The sequence below is a fragment of the Gavialis gangeticus genome, unplaced genomic scaffold (assembly GCF_001723915.1).
Source record: "Gavialis gangeticus isolate Ggan-Ray unplaced genomic scaffold, GavGan_comp1, whole genome shotgun sequence".
NCBI classification, from domain to species: domain Eukaryota; kingdom Metazoa; phylum Chordata; order Crocodylia; family Gavialidae; genus Gavialis; species Gavialis gangeticus.
In genome coordinates this window covers 74,079,206-74,098,017 of record NW_017728994.1, presented here as the reverse complement: position 1 = coordinate 74,098,017, position 18,812 = coordinate 74,079,206, and the positions used below count along the sequence as shown (strand labels likewise).

The window sequence follows — 18,812 nt, the reverse complement described above, 5'->3', positions numbered from 1 at the left end:
ACATGCCTAGGTAATAACAGAAAAATAGGCTTTTCTTTGTCTGGAAAAGAAAGCTTGCACAATACAGTCATGGTACAAGATATGAAATCCTTTCCTGCTCAATGATCAGTGACATTTTTGCACATGCAGATCAGTAGGTCACATACTTCTCACCTTTCTACCAACAACTGAGCTAACGCTGCAAGTACAAGAGACAGACAGAAATTCCTATGAGAGAATCAGCTGGTCAGGACAGCACAGCATGGGGGGAAAATATATGCATTTTCATCAGGTAATAAGGATGTATCTATACTACCATATTTTCTTGCATACAACCTGCACTTCCCGCCCCCCAACCACAACCAGCAAGGGAAATCAGGGTATGAATTATATGCAACAAAAAGGATTCCCTGTAGGTCCAGAAATGCAGAGAGGGAGGAGGGTGGAGTGGTGGCAGCATGAATTGCCGTAGCCGTGAGGGCCTTGCTGAGCAGTTCCACCCCCCTTGCTGGCAGTGGCCAAATCAGGCCCCACTGCATGGCTCTGGCTCTGTCTCCAGCCCCTAGTACTGAGTAGACCCTCAGTCCCAGACTCCACACCTCAGGTCCTTATCTATATCCTACGGTAATCTCTCTCTCTCTCTCTCTCGGGGCCTTCCTAAAATATTTTATATTTGTGTTATAGTGGGGGTGTTATATATATGAGAAAATATGGTACACAAAAAATAATCTGTTCTTTTATTACCTGTTATCTTGACAAAAAAATGGTTGTTCTTAACTGCGGAGATCAGACTTCTCTTGTCTAGAGCAGAGATCAGATCTCTGCTTATAATATAGTGTTTTGGTCAATAAATGGTCCTGTACTGACACCCAGTGTTGAAAAGCATTATTACATATAAGCATTTGATTTTTTGCTTGACTACAGTAACTAGTATGCAGTACCCTCTTGTGGAAATCTTGCAGTACTGTCCAATGATTATCGAATAGCCAGGAATTGCAAATGGGGTATAGAAAACATAGGTGGAATTTTATTTATGTATATACCCAAGTCTTTCAGGAGATCTTAGTGCTTGATGTATACAACACAGCTTCATTAAGGTTGAATGAGTACTGGAGAACAGACCCCAATATTCATATTTTGGAATAAATATAACCTCTGGAACAGTGAAATTAAACCACAATGCGGAATAATCTGCAACAGATCCTTATCATTACAATATTATGCCAATTCATCTCAAATATTCATCCTGAAATTATTCTCACATTTGGGGAAAAAAAGTACCAGGAATCAACTGCTAAGTTGATTCTATTGTCATACATCTGCACCTACTGGCACTGCACACCTGTTGTATTACTTTCTGGAACAATGTAATTAACTGCTTACTGAAATAAAGAGCACCATAGGGTTTGGGAGCAAGTCCGAAATACTGCTTAAAGTTGGCTAATTCTAAACTGGAAATGGAAAGCATTAAACCACAAACGCTGCATGCCCCCAGGGGTGGGGGGGCATGGCAAGCTCTGGCAGGTGGCAGTGGCACCAGCATGATGGCGGCAAATGGTGAGCTCCTGCAGCTAGTCACAGCACTGTCAGCAGTGGGGGGTGGTGAGCGCCAACCAGCAGTTGGCGAACACCTGCAGACGCCGCCGGCAATGGCCAGCAGCGACTGGGGACTGTTCGCAGACAGCGGGGGGAGGGGGTGGTGGGGAAAAGGTGGTGAGCAGCGACTGCCAGCAGTGTCAACAGCACCTTTTTGCAGGAAGTGCACTGCCACACTCAGGGGGTGCACATGCACTCCCTACGCATCACCAATGCATTAAACCACAACTAGTTATAGTTCAGAAACATGCCATGAGCTTGAAGAAAAAGTTTTAAAGCAGCACAAAATACAACACAACCAACAGACGTTGATCTCAACAGTAACATCTGACCCCCTTGTGAAGTGTTGCCTGTTTTCTAGTTGGTCTTTCCTGGAAAAGAGTTACATCAGCACTTTATAATCACCAGTTAGTGCTCAGTAGTGGCCTTTTCCAAAGCCCAAAGCACTTGGGGGGGGGGAAGGGGAAGCAGGAGGAGAGGTGCTCTGCTCCCTGCTTGCCTGGGACTGACACACTCTCCCTCTCCTGGGAGAGGCAGAGGGAGAAGCAGCAAATCACACTGGCTGCCTGTACAGATGTTCTGTCCCCCCAGGAAATGTTCTCCAGGGAGTAACTTCACTCTGGTTGCTCCCGAGTTATTTTTCTCCAGAGTGGCCACTTTTACTCTGAGAAAAAAAATTATGAACTTCTGTACACTCATGGCTTTTCCTGAGGGAGCAGGGACTCTCCCTCAAGAAACTGAACATCTGCCCTAGCCCACTAACACTGACTTTGGGATGATCTTCTGAGAGGAAATAAGACTAAGCCACCTTCTCAGCACAGTCCGCAAGACTAGAATTCCTATTTTATTGGTCTTATTATAAGATGCAGCTGCCTCACACTTATCTTGCACAGATTCACAGAAGTTTAGGGCTGGAAGGAACCTCATGAGATCCACCATTCCTATTAATGCTTGTAGTGTTGCATCAGCGCATGGAGTGAAGAGAAAGGAAAGCAGTAATTGCTTTCTACATGTGACGCTGTGACCCTCTTGATCAGCAATTACTCATGAAAACAACATCAATAAAGTTATAGAATTATTCATGTGGACATATTAACATAATAAACTCATTAGTATAAATTTATGCTGTGTATGTTAATGTACAATACCATGATGATGAGCTCCTGTAAAGGTTCGTTTGTACCTGAAGAGCCAGTCTAAACTATTCTTCTTAAAAGCTCATTGGAACATGTAAATTCCTATTGCATCACTAACAATATGGAAAGCTTGGCTGTCACATTCTAGATTTCAAACAGGTTCAAGGTGGTACAAAACAAAGGCAGCATTTTCTTCTTCAAAATGCTACGTATCTGAAAATATTTGGAGTAAAGACGTCATCAGGAAAGAGCTGGAACACAGATTTTTAAGAATTCTCTTGCGTATTTAGAAAAATGTAGGGAAAAATGCTAGGGGAAGATGGATGGAAGCGTCTCTGACCACTGAGTCTGCTTTGCCTACTTTGTAAAGTTCATTATGCTAAAATGAGCATAACATTACATCAGCATGACTAATGTTAGTGCTGCTGAGACTTCTGACTGGAGGACAGGAAGATAAAGAATTCCTCTAGACCAAACTTGACAGACGTGATTATTCTATCTACTGTGTTTTCCAAGTTTGATAGCAGAATTCTGTAAGAGAAAGGATGGGACTATATAGAAGTTGAAAAGAGATCTTTTTTAAAAGATGCCTAGAGTCTATCAATTGCTCACTCATGAATGTTTCCTAAATTTGTTGCCTGAAGAATTTATTTCCATCTAAAAGATTAAACATTTCCAAGTAATATAGACAGACTCTGAAGTAGGGAAAAATCTTATTTTTTTTAAGCACAGGAAAAATCTTGAAAAAGAACTCTTGTCCTCCTCGCACACAGATGCAGGAGGTAAGATAAAACCACAGTCAAAGAGGAGGAAGTCAGGCAAAAAAAGTGGAGATAGGAAAGAGAACATACTTTAAATACATTTTTATTTGTTTGTATACATTTTTGTTTGAATTTACTAAAAGCTGCTTTTCTTTTCTTAACCAATTGGGTTATAACAGGATATATAAAGACAGAACACTTATGCCTGACTATATATGTTTGTCAAGATAGCCACCATGACACTACTGTAGCCTATGGCTACTATTTATCTGATGGAGGCTGCAAACATAACATGAAGCACTTCAGAGCTGTTCTCGTTTCATGCAGGATAATTTAAGGCTAAACACCACAATTTAAGTGCTTCATTAGCTGTTAACATCTGTCCCCTCACCACTTTCTAGAGTGTTTTAAAAGGCACTGCAAGAATCTCAAACAGGGACAGCTTAAATGCCTCTCGGATACACCCCTTACTCATATACAAGCAGCTGGAATCATTTCCAAGAACTATACGAGTATCCCTTTTATTACTGTGAGGATGGCCTCACCTGTGGATGGACAGCAGGCAAAGTATAATTCAGAGTAGTACCAAGACACCATAAGGGAGGGCTCACAAAAGGGATTCACTGTTCAATCTAGGTAATAACTTAAACCAAGGAAAATGTATAAATTGGTTTAAAGTCAGAATGAAAATTAAGTGCTTGTCTTCCCAAAGATTTTCCAGAAAGCACAGTATGAATTTGAAGTGGAATAACTTGACATTCCAGAAAAATGCAGTTTAGCTTAAAGCTACATTGAAACAAAAAGATGTTCTTATCCTGGAATAAGTTTCCATACATGGAGTTATTCCATAAATATTTCTGATACAACTTCTTATATGAACAGGCCTGATGTTTGAACAGCACAGTTAAGATCAATTTTTCCCATATTCTTGAAATTATATGTTCACACTGTGAATTTTTTTCAGCTAGCCATCCCATATTCCAAAAAAATTCTATAGGGGAAGGGGGGACAGCAGGGAAACGGTTTGCAACAGTAAAAGTAATCTCAATAAAATGAAGATTGTAACATAGCTCTGGCATTTACAGGCCTTCATACATACCATTGATGCATTTAGGATTAATATTTAATATTTCACTGAATTTATGGGCTTAAATGTCCTGCTCTTTATTTAATGCTAGATGCCAGTCAGCTACTTTCATGTACTGTACTTTTTATAGTATTGCTTTTTTATACAGTTGTGATGAGTTGTATCTATATCTAGACAGCTACAGAGATATATATAATTTAACTAAAAATTTTAGAGTTTATTTAAAATAATTGTTTCTAAGGAACCAGCTGAATTTAGGAAAGTGAAGATGGGCTTACAGTTTGCTGTAGACTGCAGCTATGCTGGCATCATGCCTCTCATGCATAAATTTTACTCTTCACTACCTCGTTTGTCAAGCTAAATGATAGGCTTTGAACTTCAAGTCAACTTTCACTGAAAGATTTGCTTTTCTGATAAATACCAATTTTTAGTTCCCTGTAAAAGATGAGATATTTTTGTTAAAACGTTTATCTGTCCCCATGTATCAAACAGAGATATGGAGGTCAAAGGACACCAGTATTATAATTGCTACTAAATTATTATTACTAAAACTGACAGAATTAGAAAGGTTTCGTGCCTGGCAAATGACCTACTACATGCAGAATAAATCCTTAACAAAGAAGGCTGACTTGCATCATCATATTTGTAATGTCCTGCTTTTTGGTACATAACACTGAAAGACCTTTGACATTCTTTTCCACAGAAATTGGTGAGTGGTTTTTTTTATTTTTAATCTGCCAGTGCATATTTATGTCTATTTTGTGTTTTTTGGGAACACTGTCATTGTAAGCATGAGATGCCCATTCCCATGCCACCTGGAAACAAAAGTCAAGTAGCTGATTTTCTGTTCTTGGGTTTCAGGTGTGTGCCCATTTTTCTGTGCGCATTGCAAGCAGAGCAGGGCATTTCCACAGAATCCCCAGCACAGTGCAACATCAGACATTTCCTGCGAATTCCAAAGCTGTATTAAAATCTATACATCAGTTGCCATTAAAAGAGTTTTGATAATGTCAGTGCTTTTCAGTAGCCCCAAGGTTTTTCTTATACAAGTGTACAGAAAATGTCTTGAAATCACTGACATTATCTAGTTTTAAAAAGCTGATGTACACTAGCAAACTTGTACTGTGATCCATCACTGCTGCAGCAGGATTAGCAGTAGCAGCAACAACAGACACTGTAAAGCAGAGCATTCACTTTAGCCATCCTATTAACACAGCTACTGTTTAATGCTGCACTGTACCGCATCATTAACATTAAAGTTTTGGACCCATTGTCAAACACTCTTCTGCTTGTGAAACATCTTTAAGAGCCATAAACCGTCAAGACCTCACTAAAAACTGCATCAGGAAGATGGCACCTGCAGAAGCTTTGGGCTCTTTGCACAGAAGTTAAGTTTCCTTTAGATAGATATCACCTCGGTGGTAACTAGGCCTTACACCTTGTTTAGCAAGACAGTTTAACACTGCAGCATAAATTATCATGGTTGAATTCATTGTCAGCAAGGGAACAGTCTACAAAAGGTCAAACAGCTTTGTCCACTCAGAAGCCAATTTAAGCAAATTTGAAAACATGTGACAAAGCAAATTTATCAATTTTCACAAATATTTATGTATGTAAGGGCACATAGGAAAGTCCAGATTAGATAATCAAAGGTGTAGGTTCTAATTAGCATGTTTTTTCCAGTATTTCCTACCTGTTTCTTGTAACATGGTCACTGCAACCAGAGCCTTCTATGTTTAAAGACATGTAAATGCACAAGCATTGCCTTTTTTATTTGATAAACAGTCTAAGCTTTTAGTAGAAGCACTCTCAGGGTAGAGCATTTTATTCCCAACAGGCTTTCATTTAAAGGCAGAACCTGTGCTATTCTCCTCGTGTGGAATCACTTTTTTCAAGAAAGATTTTAACCATTTGACAAAATCTCCTTTCATGCTTGCTTCAAATATTTATGGGGATTTCCTCCTCTTACCCACCCAGGGATTACAGGCCAAATGCATTTGCACAGTTTACAGTGTTCCACCACAAAGAGGCAGCCTCCACCAACAGATAGCACTGTCAGATTTCTGGGGAATGAATGTCAGAACTTCATATGCACACCATGCTCCTGCTGATGCTCCCGACTATGAGAAACAGGTACTTCTATATCTTCTGCAGCCACGATTGTTGAAGTAAGCTAAATGTGATGGCGTTTCAATTGGCAAAACTGAGCTTTTAGGTAATAAGGTAATGATGGTCAAATTTCTTCTTCCTGTCCACACAAAACACCTGCCCTAAACTATCAGAAATAAATACAAGCTTTTAAAACTACGGAGGTGCAATTTATAAGATGCACATAGGGTTCAGTTTATTACCAGTAGAAGTTGGATCAGCAAAAAAGTATATATTGTAATACAGATAATATGATAACTTTTTATTTTAAACTCCAAGTATATATAAATAGGTGCATTATTTTTCCCTCATTTTCCTAAATCCTCCTGGTTAAAAAGTTCTCACTTGTAGGAACCAGCATACAGTACTTTTCTTCACAAGTCCATACTTGTCAATGTTGCCACCCTATATAAAAATCAAAATATAGCCATCTATACAATATAAGGTACAATTTGACTTGGAGGATTTAAATCAACCATATCCAAATTAAATATTTAGAAACAGCATTTACACTTTCTGCTATGAACTACTTGGAGAAGTTTGTTCCCAGAAAATCTATTTCATCTGCAAAAGGTACTGAAGTCTAATCTATGGAACTCACCAAAATTCAGCACAAGATAGGGATTATCAAAAACAGCAGAACTTAGCTAATTTGCACCAGTGCTGGAAAAAGCCTTTGAAATGTGTGCATGAGAAATTAAGTGAACAATATATACATAAGGTGAGTGAAACACAACATGAACTAATAATAATTTTAGTTCAATGATGCATCTTATACTAATAAAACAAGGTAGTATATTTTGAACAAATGAACTCTTAAAATTTAAAACTTCAAAGCAAGATTAGTTAGGCTTCACAAAAAAGTTGTCAACCCACTGTATTTTGTGCAGATTAGTGTGCGAAGGATTAGGTACATTTTACTGCACTGAATTTTGAATAAAAGTTTGCATTCATGAAATGTATATTGTAGAAAAAAAACCCAACAATTTATATTTAATCTTTGTTTAATTAAAGGTTCCAATTCCTAATTTGACCACTGGGATGGTGTACTTTTTGGTATAATATTGTTTAATGAGGTAGGCAATGATTATTACTGACAAATGCCTGGAATATATTGCAAATCATTTTGAAAGATTAATTAAACTTGTTTTCATTATATGGACATGATTTTCTGTAATGAGATTAAAATTGATCTTTCAGTTATAAAAATGTTAACTATTTTCAAAGAAATTGCCAAAATTATTCCCATACTATTAATACTTGAAGAGATTAAAAAGCAATCTGTTTAAGGATTTGTGTGTGTATATATACTTTCTTTTAATTCTGATACAAAATACAGCTGTGTAAAGCTAGTGAAACCTAAAGGGGTTGTCAAATGGTTTAGGAATGGATGTAATAAAGGGCACAGGTGCCTAAAGATGGACTTTGATGGAATTTAGGAAACTAAATCTAAAAAGCACATACTTACCTACCACCAAACCCTAGAAATGCCAAATGAATTTAGACATCTCCCTGGTGAGTTCCGTTTCTGTACGCATACAGAACTCTCTCCCATCTCAGCAACTCAGCCCTTCTCTCACCTAAACCCACTCAAGATTAAGTGCTGTTCTGCCTAAATCCACAAAAGAGCTCCACCCAATAGGCACGATCGGAACAATTTCTAACACTTGGAGAACTAGGACCCTCAAAAAGATGCAGCTGTGACCACTTTTTTTTAGTTACCATTTGACAGTTTCTCAGTAGCTTATGTGAAATGAATTTAAGTTGCCTCAATTCCAATACCTAGACAATTATGAGAAGTGCACAGCCATGGTGAGCGACCTTGTTAGTCTAAGTAAAGAAGTTAAGGACAGTTATATGGAGACTGAATGTTCTTGGACTTCAAGAAGTGATGCCCTCCAAGTCAGCAGTGAGACAGATGTAGAGAGCCTTGCATTGCCTGTACTATACAGTTTCAAGAAATGGACAGAATTAGCTTCTATTTCCAACAGTAACAGTTCCTGTATTGTCTGTGTACACTACACACTACTGCTGTTCTGTCGAAAAGCTAGGCATGTGTTTTAGCTTCCTAAGCTTTTTCCCCCATTCAGATTGAATAACAGAGGTAGAGGATGGAGACAATGGGTCTTTGAAAGATAAAACAAGAAAAACACATCCTCTGAGTACTGAGATAGAGGACCCCAGGGGAAAAAACAAACTTTTGAATATTCATCTCCCAGAAAGTAAATACCTATTTTATTTCCTTCTAGCAGCAACACTGAAGGTACAAAAGAATGGCCAAGCTTTAGGATTTACTGAATCATCTCCATCTTAATTTAAATAATGTCCAATGGAAAAAAGGTCATATTTAAATAGGCTGAATATCACCTGAAGTCAACAAACAATTACTGTAAACTACGCAGAAAATAATATGTATTACACATCTGAAACTCATTAATAATGATTTAATTGTAGTATTCCAGATTAAGGCTTCCATACTAATTTTTCTGCTCGCTGAACATTAAGAACAAATATTAACAGACATACTGAAAATGGTTATGCTCTGTGCTGTGGAGGCAGTCCTATTTAGGTTTCTAATAAGAACTGTAGCCCATAAAGCTGATGTGTTTTAGCTGAGATGGAAAGTGGAATGGGGACTTACACTACAATACTGTTAACTGTCTAGATACAATCAACACTGACTGATATTTACAATAATGTAATGAAAAACAAACTTTTTAACATTCCATTTTAATTGAATTTGAAGATATAAATACAGTTTTGCATTATGGGTGAAAAACTAATTTTACATACAGATCTAGCATGAAATTGTGAAATATACAGGGCAAGCAAAAGCTTTATTTACTCCCACTCCATTTACCCAGGGTAAGTCATGTATTGTTCCAATTCAATCCATAAACAAATCATTTTTTGCAATATTTCAGCTCCTATCATTAGCATTCGTGTTCATTTGCATTAATTTTCTCCCTTCAGAATGAGTAACAATTCTCCATTTTCTTTTAGTTCCTGTAAAGAAAGATATAATAATAACTTACTACACATATTTTGCAGTTACACTGGCATCAATTCAATACAAATAGTTTACAGATAAGGAAATCAATCCAGCAACTATTAAAGGGATGGACTAGATCACCCAGAGGTACCTCTCAAGCAGAAGTAATTAATTTTTGTAATGCTTTATTTAAACTATTCTACTTGAAGGTCTATTTTCTTAAAAAGAAAAACAACAACAAACAAAAACAACTTTTACACAGAAAAAGACCCAGAAAATGCATATGCAAATGTATTTTAAAAGAAGGTTATTTTTTGCACAGGTCATTCAAAATGTATTTTGGTCTACATTTGCAACATTTTACAGCAGGTTAAAAAAGGGTCATCCAACAACAATCTGTTACCAAGCCATGTACAATTAAGTGATACATGATGAGATTGATACAAAGAAATTAAAAATACATGCACGTATTACTTCAGAATAAATTAACTTATATCAATTGAGTGCTTTATATGTGAAATATTATTTAAATATATAAACATATGTTTAAATTATATTGAAAAACAGCAATTTGAATATTAAGAATTTTATCTCATTTCTTAATATTGTTTTGCGTGTTTCATGTGTGATTTTACGTAACAATGTACTCTCTAAGGTGTGTAATGCTTATGTACCAGCAGAATGCACCACCAAAAATCAGCTCAACAAGGCTGATGAGTTACATTCTTCCAAATTTCCCCACCCCACTTCCCCAAACTTATAGATGAATATAATATACTGCAACTTATTTTCAATGCCCAAAACTATACTTATTGATTACTGTAAGAGATAACCTATAATTGTGATACACCTGTTAAGTAAATATTTTTTTAAAATCATCTATACAATTTAAGTAATACCAACTTATTTTTAGAACTAAATGAGATTTATTGACTATATCTTCCCAGGAGTTACAATGCCTATGGAATTGGCTATAAAACATTCAGACAAGAATAGGCTCAAGAGTATTTGGGGTTTAGAACACTGTGCCTGCTCTGTTACAAAAATCAAAAACCATAGTAACAAATGCAGATCTATTTTTGTTGCTTCAGGGTCTGTTCAAAATACTACAATAAACCTTGCCTTTTTTTTCTTCTTTCGGGAATGAGACAGTTTGCTAGGAAAAAATGTCTCACCTACCTTATTTGAGAAAAGCAATGTCAGAAGTAAAACTAAGAAGCAAATGAAACCTGTAAAAATGCACCCACGGGGTAAAAATGGTCTTTACAGTAAAGGTAACTGACTGCTGTCAAGAAAATACATTTCACTGCTACATCAGAGTCTGTGTGAGTGCTAGAGATTTAAAGCTCCTTTCAACCATACGCTGAAATAATGAAAGTCATAGTAAAACCAACCAAGTCATTCTATTTCAAAATCTAGGGCCATTACATGGGTGTTTATGTATATTTTAGTTATAAAAATATTTTCTCTCAGACTATAACAGTTGATTTGCATGTTAAACAGCATTTTTTCTCCCTTACCTTAACAATATCCAACCCTCCAACAAGTTCACCTTTCACATACAGTTGAGGATATGTTGGCCACTTTGAGTAGGTTTTTAATTCTTGCCGTACCTAAGGAAAACAATCTTAACTTTAAGCCTCTTCATTACAACTTTACTAGTGTAACAGAAATAATGAACAATGTAGGAAGGAAAAAAACCCTCACATTTACCTCTTCATCTTCCAGTATGTCAAATGTCTCAAAATCAACACTACAAAGAAAAAGCAGAATGATTTATGCAATTTTTCCTACATAAGACTGTCAAAGAAGTAACCAACTTATTTGTTTTCACATAACTTGCTAACTCCCTGATGATCAGAGAGGATTTTTATTTATAGTCAGTAAGAAAAAGAATGTAAAACAACCCAGCCAGTTAAACGTAAGGTGAATGACACCAAAACATTACCTAGTAATTTTAAGAAAAATGCTAATTATTTTAAAGGATAATGCATACGTTAGCATAATATAACTATACATCTGAAAAGCAAGAGTTACTGTGACCAACACAACACCCAATTTAGTGGAAAGGCTACTGAGCAGATAAAGTGACAAGCTGCACAAAAGACCCTGAATAACTTCAGTATAAGTTCCAGCTAGACACTTCGGGTATAACAAAGCAAGTATCCAACATCTACCATTTACTAATTTGGGCTAAGTACAGACAGTCAAAAAGCCCAAAGCTGAATCAATTCAATCTTCACACATTAGTCTAACCTGTGTAAATTAAACCTGTGTAGATTAAATGAATAAACAAACATTCACTTTTGATTCCAGAAATGCAGTTATACATGCCTGCAGTAGCTAAGGCCAGAAGCCAGGGGGCAATGGAGCACACCTACCTGCCCTACTGGAGCAGACAGCTTGGGGCAAGGCTAGTCCACCCACCTTGCGGAGGGAGGTAGGGCTTGCAGGGGAGATGCAAAGCATCCTGGGATGCCGAGGGACTGTGAGTTAACTTGAATGTGGAGGGGATGAGACAGAAGTTCAATAAATCAATTTAACATAAATCCTAAGTCTGATACTACATTCATCCAAGTCTATCTTAAACCGGTTTTTGGCCATTTTGAAAGCAATTTATATGCACTGAACTTCTGTTGTGTTATTGATTTGAACCGGTTTCCAATCACTTATACTGGTCTGTAGTACAGACTGGTTTGCCTGTAATTTCTGCCCCTAGCCACAGAGTCTAAGAAAAGATAATGTTTTGAAGACTAATAATAATTCTTGTAGAAATAAAAGGCTCTTTATTTTTTTCATGGTCATTTAGCATTGTCACCAAGAAGGCATGAAACAGTCTCAGGCAAGATTACTGATCCAGATTATTTTTAATACATAAATCTTTTGTACTCTGAATAAAACTATTTCTTAATAACAAACCAGTACGCAAGTTCTTGAATTCTGGCTTTGGAGCCCTTATACAGGACAAGGATTTATAAATAACTGCCTATTTCTTAATTATGCTTTGATTATATAAATCTCTCCATTTTGATAACAGTTCTCAGAGCTAGTTCACAGGTCTCCAAGCAGAGTTGTCTTGATTGTACTCCCCTCTAAACACACACCATGCAGCATCTGTTCTAGAAGGAGATTTTAAATGAAGTTTCCTTTTGAACTAGGATTACTGTGGGGATGAACCCCCGGTACTATAAACCATCCGCACTGGACAAAGAACTGCAGGGAAAGATGTAAAAATCAGAGGTTACCTATGACAAGAAGATCAGATGTTCAGGTCAGCATATATTTTGTGGGCCAAAAGGGAGTTTTAAGAGAGCTGCTAATCAGAGTGAAAGGATTTCTACGGTTGATAAACAGAGGAAAAACAGGAGAATCAGAAGAGGAAAAAATTCATAGTGCTTGGTGTTAATCGGAGCAGAAAAACACCAATTAGTTATTTTCATGATTTCAATTTCAAAGTAATATACACCATAAATTTAATTTAGTAGCTAAAAATATTTAAGGAGGAATATAAAATTCTATTACAATTGGAATTATCAAAGGTTGGCTGTTTTTCCTTCCAAATAGTGGTTATGGCCCTAAACAGCCAGGGATGATTATGGATTTGAAGTAATTAGCAATTGCTCTCAATACTGTGGTGCCTTAAGAGAGAACAAGGATGTAATATGCCCAGTAATAATAAAAAGTATTATTTTACTAATATGATCAGAAAATTGACCTTTCAGTTGGTTTAGTGGTTTATTCTAGAAATCATCATAAAATGTTAATATTATGCTAATAATATGTGGATACCACACCAAACTCCACCCCCTTTCTCTTAGGGTAAAATCTTCTATTTTTAGACCTATTAAATGCTCTTTTTTGGTAGAGACAAGCCATTCTCCCCTATGAAGCAGTCTTTCCCAACTTTTTGTAAGTCTATTCGTAAAAGTTTAAATTAAAATTTTAAAAAAGGTGATTTAACTGTAGCCTACATACCCAGTGCCATTTAGGATTTCTATAATTTGCTTGCTGAATCCACATTTTGCCGCCTAAAAATAAGAGGGAAAATATACTAATTAAGCCACTATTTTTGTGGATTTCCAAATGAAAAAATCTTAACACAACAAATTTGGCAATTCTCACCCCCATAATCCAATTAGGAATCGTTTTTACTGCTTACAAACCACCTTCGTTCTTGATGTCCCATAATCTCTGTGCTATACTTTCTCTTCCACTTTTTGGCAGCTAAGTAGTAAACTTCCATTTTCAGGCCCAGGTTTAGTTTCACTACACAATTTTTCACTCACATCTGAAAAGTGTATAAAACACTGGAAAAAAAAAAATCACATTTTCCATTTCTTCAGTTCTGGCACTTAGATGGATTCCACGGGAAACATATTTCCACAGCCATCCATACTGTTGTTGGAAACTGGCTACAGCTAGGGTGCAGGGTATTATTCAAGTATGCAAAAAAAGCCCAAGCTATGAAGAAGCCCAATTAAAACATACTGGTTTTGGCTCCATGTATCAGAAGCTTTATTCCTAAATACAAAATAATTCCTCCCACCCCCCTTAGACTATTTTGTCAGACAGGTAGTAACTTCCTGAGCTGACCGGATAAATTCTTCTAGAAACCTGCCGTTATATTTGGAGGATGTAGATGTAACTACCCAATTTAACCTTTACTAGAACATATGGCAAGTAGAAGCATGTAAACTATCCAGCCTGATCCGACTAAAATCGATACATAAAATGTTTTATCCAGACTATACCCTCTTCTTGGGGATTTTACTACTGGTAACAAACAAAAACCCTCCAACTTTATGAATCTTATGCTAAGCACTCCCCCCAAAATTGACTGTTAATCTAGCCATTTCTTTGAGGGAGGACGTAGCTACTTTCAACTAACAGATGTAATCCCACCCACTATATGATATTCCTGGAACTAGCTAAATCACCCCTGCCACAGAGTCAATATCTTCCTCCAGGACTCGAACACCATCATGGCAAAATCAGCAAAAGAGCCTTTAATATGCTGCTTATAATGCAATTAATATACAAAGAAGAGTCAGGGAGCACAGTAAAATAAAATGAGAGAAGAGCACCTATTTCCCCTCCTCTCTAAAAATATTGAACAAACATCTCTCATACTCAGATTACAGAACAGAGGGGGCTCATTGCCTAGAATCAATCATCCCAATGAAAATTGATTTAAGTGCACTTGAAGCAGTTTTCACCCACACTGCTGCACCTGTCTCACTGCTTGCTCTCAAAGAGTACAATTTATCCCTTGGCCAGCTTGTTTGTATATGCAACACATTGAGAAACAAGGCGACCTTTTGATTTACAGACATTTGCTGTCATTTTAATCCTAATTGTTAGCAGTTGTCTTTTTTAGATCATCATACTTATTCTGGTCTGTAGGATAATTAATTGAAGCTTAAAGAGACACCAGGTGTAGTACATCCTACACATGGGAAAAGAAAACAGTGGATCATTTTACGGTACGTGGTGCTATATTTTAGTCTTAAAAACATCCTGCAGATTTTTTTTAAGCTGTTCTGAACATATGCTTAATGAAGACAGAAACAAATTAAAATGAATAGTCCACAAAGGGAGATGCCACAAGATGTGCCTAAGATCAACACGTGGGATAATAAGCAAAGGGCAGGCCTCAAGTGTGGAAATCTAAATAAAGCAGCAATGAAAGGAGGAGGGAGAGCAGTAAGAGAAGTGAGACTGATGAGACTACCAGTAACTGTAACCAAAGACCAGCAGAATTGGCTGAGGACTATGAATATGGATTGAGCCAATGGACATAACCAAAAGTTTTACTGTCACAATGGTTTCAGAATGTCATAGTGCCCTGCTGACGTACTGACAGTATTCAGGTAAAATATGGATTGCTTTGTAGGGTTTACAGAAGCACCAATTAAGATACACATAGCTAAAATTTCATTAGCCAAAAAAAGAGGTTTAACTATTCCCTTGTTACAGATATGACCAGATAAAGAAATTACAATAAAACCACTTTTGAGATCCTTACCTGTTTGTTGCCTTTCATAAATAGCATCACAGGAGCCTTGTTTATCAGGCCTTTAAGTCTAAAGGAGAAGGGTGTGGTGGAGGGGGAAAATGATAGAGAAACAATCAGTTCAATTATTAAATTGTACTTTTGTCCTACTTTGTCAGTAAACACAAATATACGAAAGATGGGAAGATGATAATTCACAGATTGCCAAGTATATTTCAAGCAGTCTTATAAAACAACTACATTCATTTGTAGTATTTTATTTCATTTTCTTCATATGCCATTGTAAACCATATTACTTCTAAAGCACTGATTTATTTTTCCAGACTGAACTGTTACCAAGATGTAATTAATTAAAAAGAGAGAAAAAAAAATCAAAGATATCTGTAATACCCAGGCATTCACATATATGATTTTTCAAAAAACTTCAAAATCAAGTAATTAGTCGTTCAAATTCTTCAGACACAGAAGTCTTAACTTTTCATAAAAGCAGCTTTGATAAATACTGGTTAAGACATGACATTTCATTATTTGTGGTAGCCTCATAGTATGTTTTGCATATTTTTTTCAGGTTCTTCACTTCTTTACAAAAACTCTCCATTAGAAATTTTGATTAATTATATCCAGAACATTAGATTCCACAAACACCTGATAAGTAAGGAATCACGTTTTATGACCTTCCAGTATAAGCTCCATCAAATTGTAGGAAACACACTACATTTCTTTATTTTAAATGTGGGATAACAGCAGTCCTGTTTGGCTGAATCCTCCACTAATACAGAACAGAGACAAAAGCCCTAGAGTTGCACATGGAACCCACTGCTTCTTTTGTACCCTTAACTAAAAAGCCATGGTCTACGTTAAAAATCAGGGGAGCAGCTGATTTACCACAGTCATAAAAACCTTTCACTTTGGGAGATTACAAGCATAATTCCACCATGTTACTCTTCTCTGCAAAAGGCTGCCCCCTTTTCACAATGCTTGCTTCTCCTTCCCAATATACCAGGGGGTTCCTGGGAATAAAACCAGTGCAGGTGAAAGACCCTCCTGTTTTAGCTTTCTGTCAGTGAAGAATTCTACTGCACTGAGAGATTCTCTGTTGCTCATACACTATAAAAGATTATTTGGAACCACTTACAAAGTGACTTTGGACTAGAAAATCTAGTCCCTTAAGTCTACATTCTTGGCAGAAACACTAAAGAGTTTTCTGGCTGGCTTACAGCCTGCACGTTTGAAAGTCTAAACTGCAAAAATAACTATTATTTCAACGATGGGGAAAAGTGGGGGGAAAGAACACAGAAAGATTAGGCAGTTTACATGGAAATCAAGGTACAGTAATCTGAACCCGTTCACTTGCTGTGAGAAGACCTGCCAGGTGTAACTCATCTAACTTGGGAAGTGCCATTTTTCCACAGCCTCCCAGGTAAAGAGAAGCATTTCACTGTTAGGAACAGATCAGAGGCCAAGTAAAAGAAGAGACTCTTCGTTAAAACGTATCTTTTGTAGAAATAGTAACATCACAGTAATACAAACTAATAAGGTCAAACAGCTAAACTGCCATCATTTTGTGTGAAAGTAACTATCCCTGCTGGATTGAACAGCATGGAGAGACATGTCAATTGCTCAGAAATTCATGAGAGCAAAACGTAAAACAAGTTTAATTACACTGCTGCAAAAACACGCTTATATTTTCAAGGGAGAACTAGGAACTTGGGAGCCAGGAGCACCGAGGAGAGGAGGGATCCAGGCACACGCGTAACCCGCATGCACGTGCACCCACTTACCATACCCGAGGCGGAGGCAGATGCAGCAGCAGCAGAGCCAGCAGTGGGGGGAGCAGCAGCTGATCCCCTTAAGGTAGGTGGGCAGAGGGACCGGACGCAGCTGAGCCGGATCCGGAGGAGAAGCCCCCTGGATGCCTCTTAGCTGAGCCGGTAGGGAGCCGCACTCCCTAGCCGCGCCACATGAACAGAGCGCGCTGGTGTTTGCGCCGGCGGGCGAGCAGGAAAGGCCAGGAGAGAGACTCCTACTACGGCAGGACTAAGGCACTGCACTAAACTAAAAACAAGCAGCAACTCCTATGATGGTGTTGATGCGGAGTGCTGCCAGGGCCCCTGCCCAGGGGGAGCAGCCTACCCGGGGCTTGTCTGAGGCCTCCACCCAGACATAGCCCATGGAGGAGCTGGCATCCCCCCACCCCTGGCCTGCAGGGGTTGCCCAGCAAGGCCTGGGTGGGCAGGGATTTGGGACCCCAACACCTGTCCTGTAGGCGCCCACCTTAGGGCCCTGGAGGTGCAGGTGAGGGAGCTCCAGGAAGAGGTTAGCAGGCTGAGGGGAATCAGGGAGGTGGAGGAAGAAATTGATGGCTATTTCCTTTCCCTGCAGGGCCACACACCCAAGGAAGAAGCACCTCGGGAAGTGCCCTCCACTGCAGAGTGGCAGATGGTCACCACCAGAACCAGGGCTGCTCATAACACAGCAGTACCAGTTCCTCCAGTCCAGCTGGAGAATAGCTATGAGGCCCTGGCAACACTGGAGGAGAAAGAGGGAGAGGAGGCAACCGGAGAGGAGGCAACTCCACACTCTCCGCGCTCTGAACAGGCCGAAGGAGCTAAGCAATCCCAGAGGAGAAAGCAACAAGTGATCGTCATAGGCGACTCCATCCTGAGAGGTACAGAGGGCCCCATCTGTCGCCAGGGCCCCTCAACACACGAGGTCTACTACCTACCTGGAGCAAAGATTCATGACGTGACGGGGATGATCCAGGCCATGATCCAGCCCACCGATTACTACCCCACGGTCCTAATCCATGTGGGTACTAATGATGCAGCCAGAAGCCCTGATTGCCTGATGGCAGACTACCATGCTCTGGGGTGCGTGCTAAAGGACATAGGCGCACAGGTGGTTTTCTCTTCTATCCTACCACTGAGCAGACGTGGAAGACGGCATGCAACACGCATCGTGGAGACTAACTGGTGGCTTCGGGAATGGTGTCTCGAGGCAGGCTTGGCTTCCTCGACAATGACCGGCATATCACAACAAGAGACATGCTCGATGGGATGGGCGCTGTTCAATTTCTCCATCAGCGATTTGGACGACAGGG

The 18,812-nt window shown here is 38.5% G+C and overlaps 1 protein-coding gene across 1 annotated transcript in view; it reads right to left on the bottom strand.

Moving 5' to 3' along the window:
• Nucleotides 1–7,660: 7,660 nt before the first annotated feature.
• The window catches only part of GLRX3 (glutaredoxin 3), a 50,172-nt gene continuing 39,020 nt past the window's right edge, over nucleotides 7,661–18,812 (bottom strand). Inside the window, exons 7-11 of the mRNA XM_019503010.1 lie at nucleotides 15,725–15,782; nucleotides 13,675–13,727; nucleotides 11,413–11,452; nucleotides 11,220–11,312; nucleotides 7,661–9,713 (exon numbers count right to left, since the gene is read on the bottom strand). Coding sequence (XP_019358555.1) covers nucleotides 9,663–9,713; nucleotides 11,220–11,312; nucleotides 11,413–11,452; nucleotides 13,675–13,727; nucleotides 15,725–15,782 — 295 coding nt within the window. The 3' untranslated portion in view covers nucleotides 7,661–9,662. The remainder of the gene's footprint in view (nucleotides 9,714–11,219; nucleotides 11,313–11,412; nucleotides 11,453–13,674; nucleotides 13,728–15,724; nucleotides 15,783–18,812) is intronic.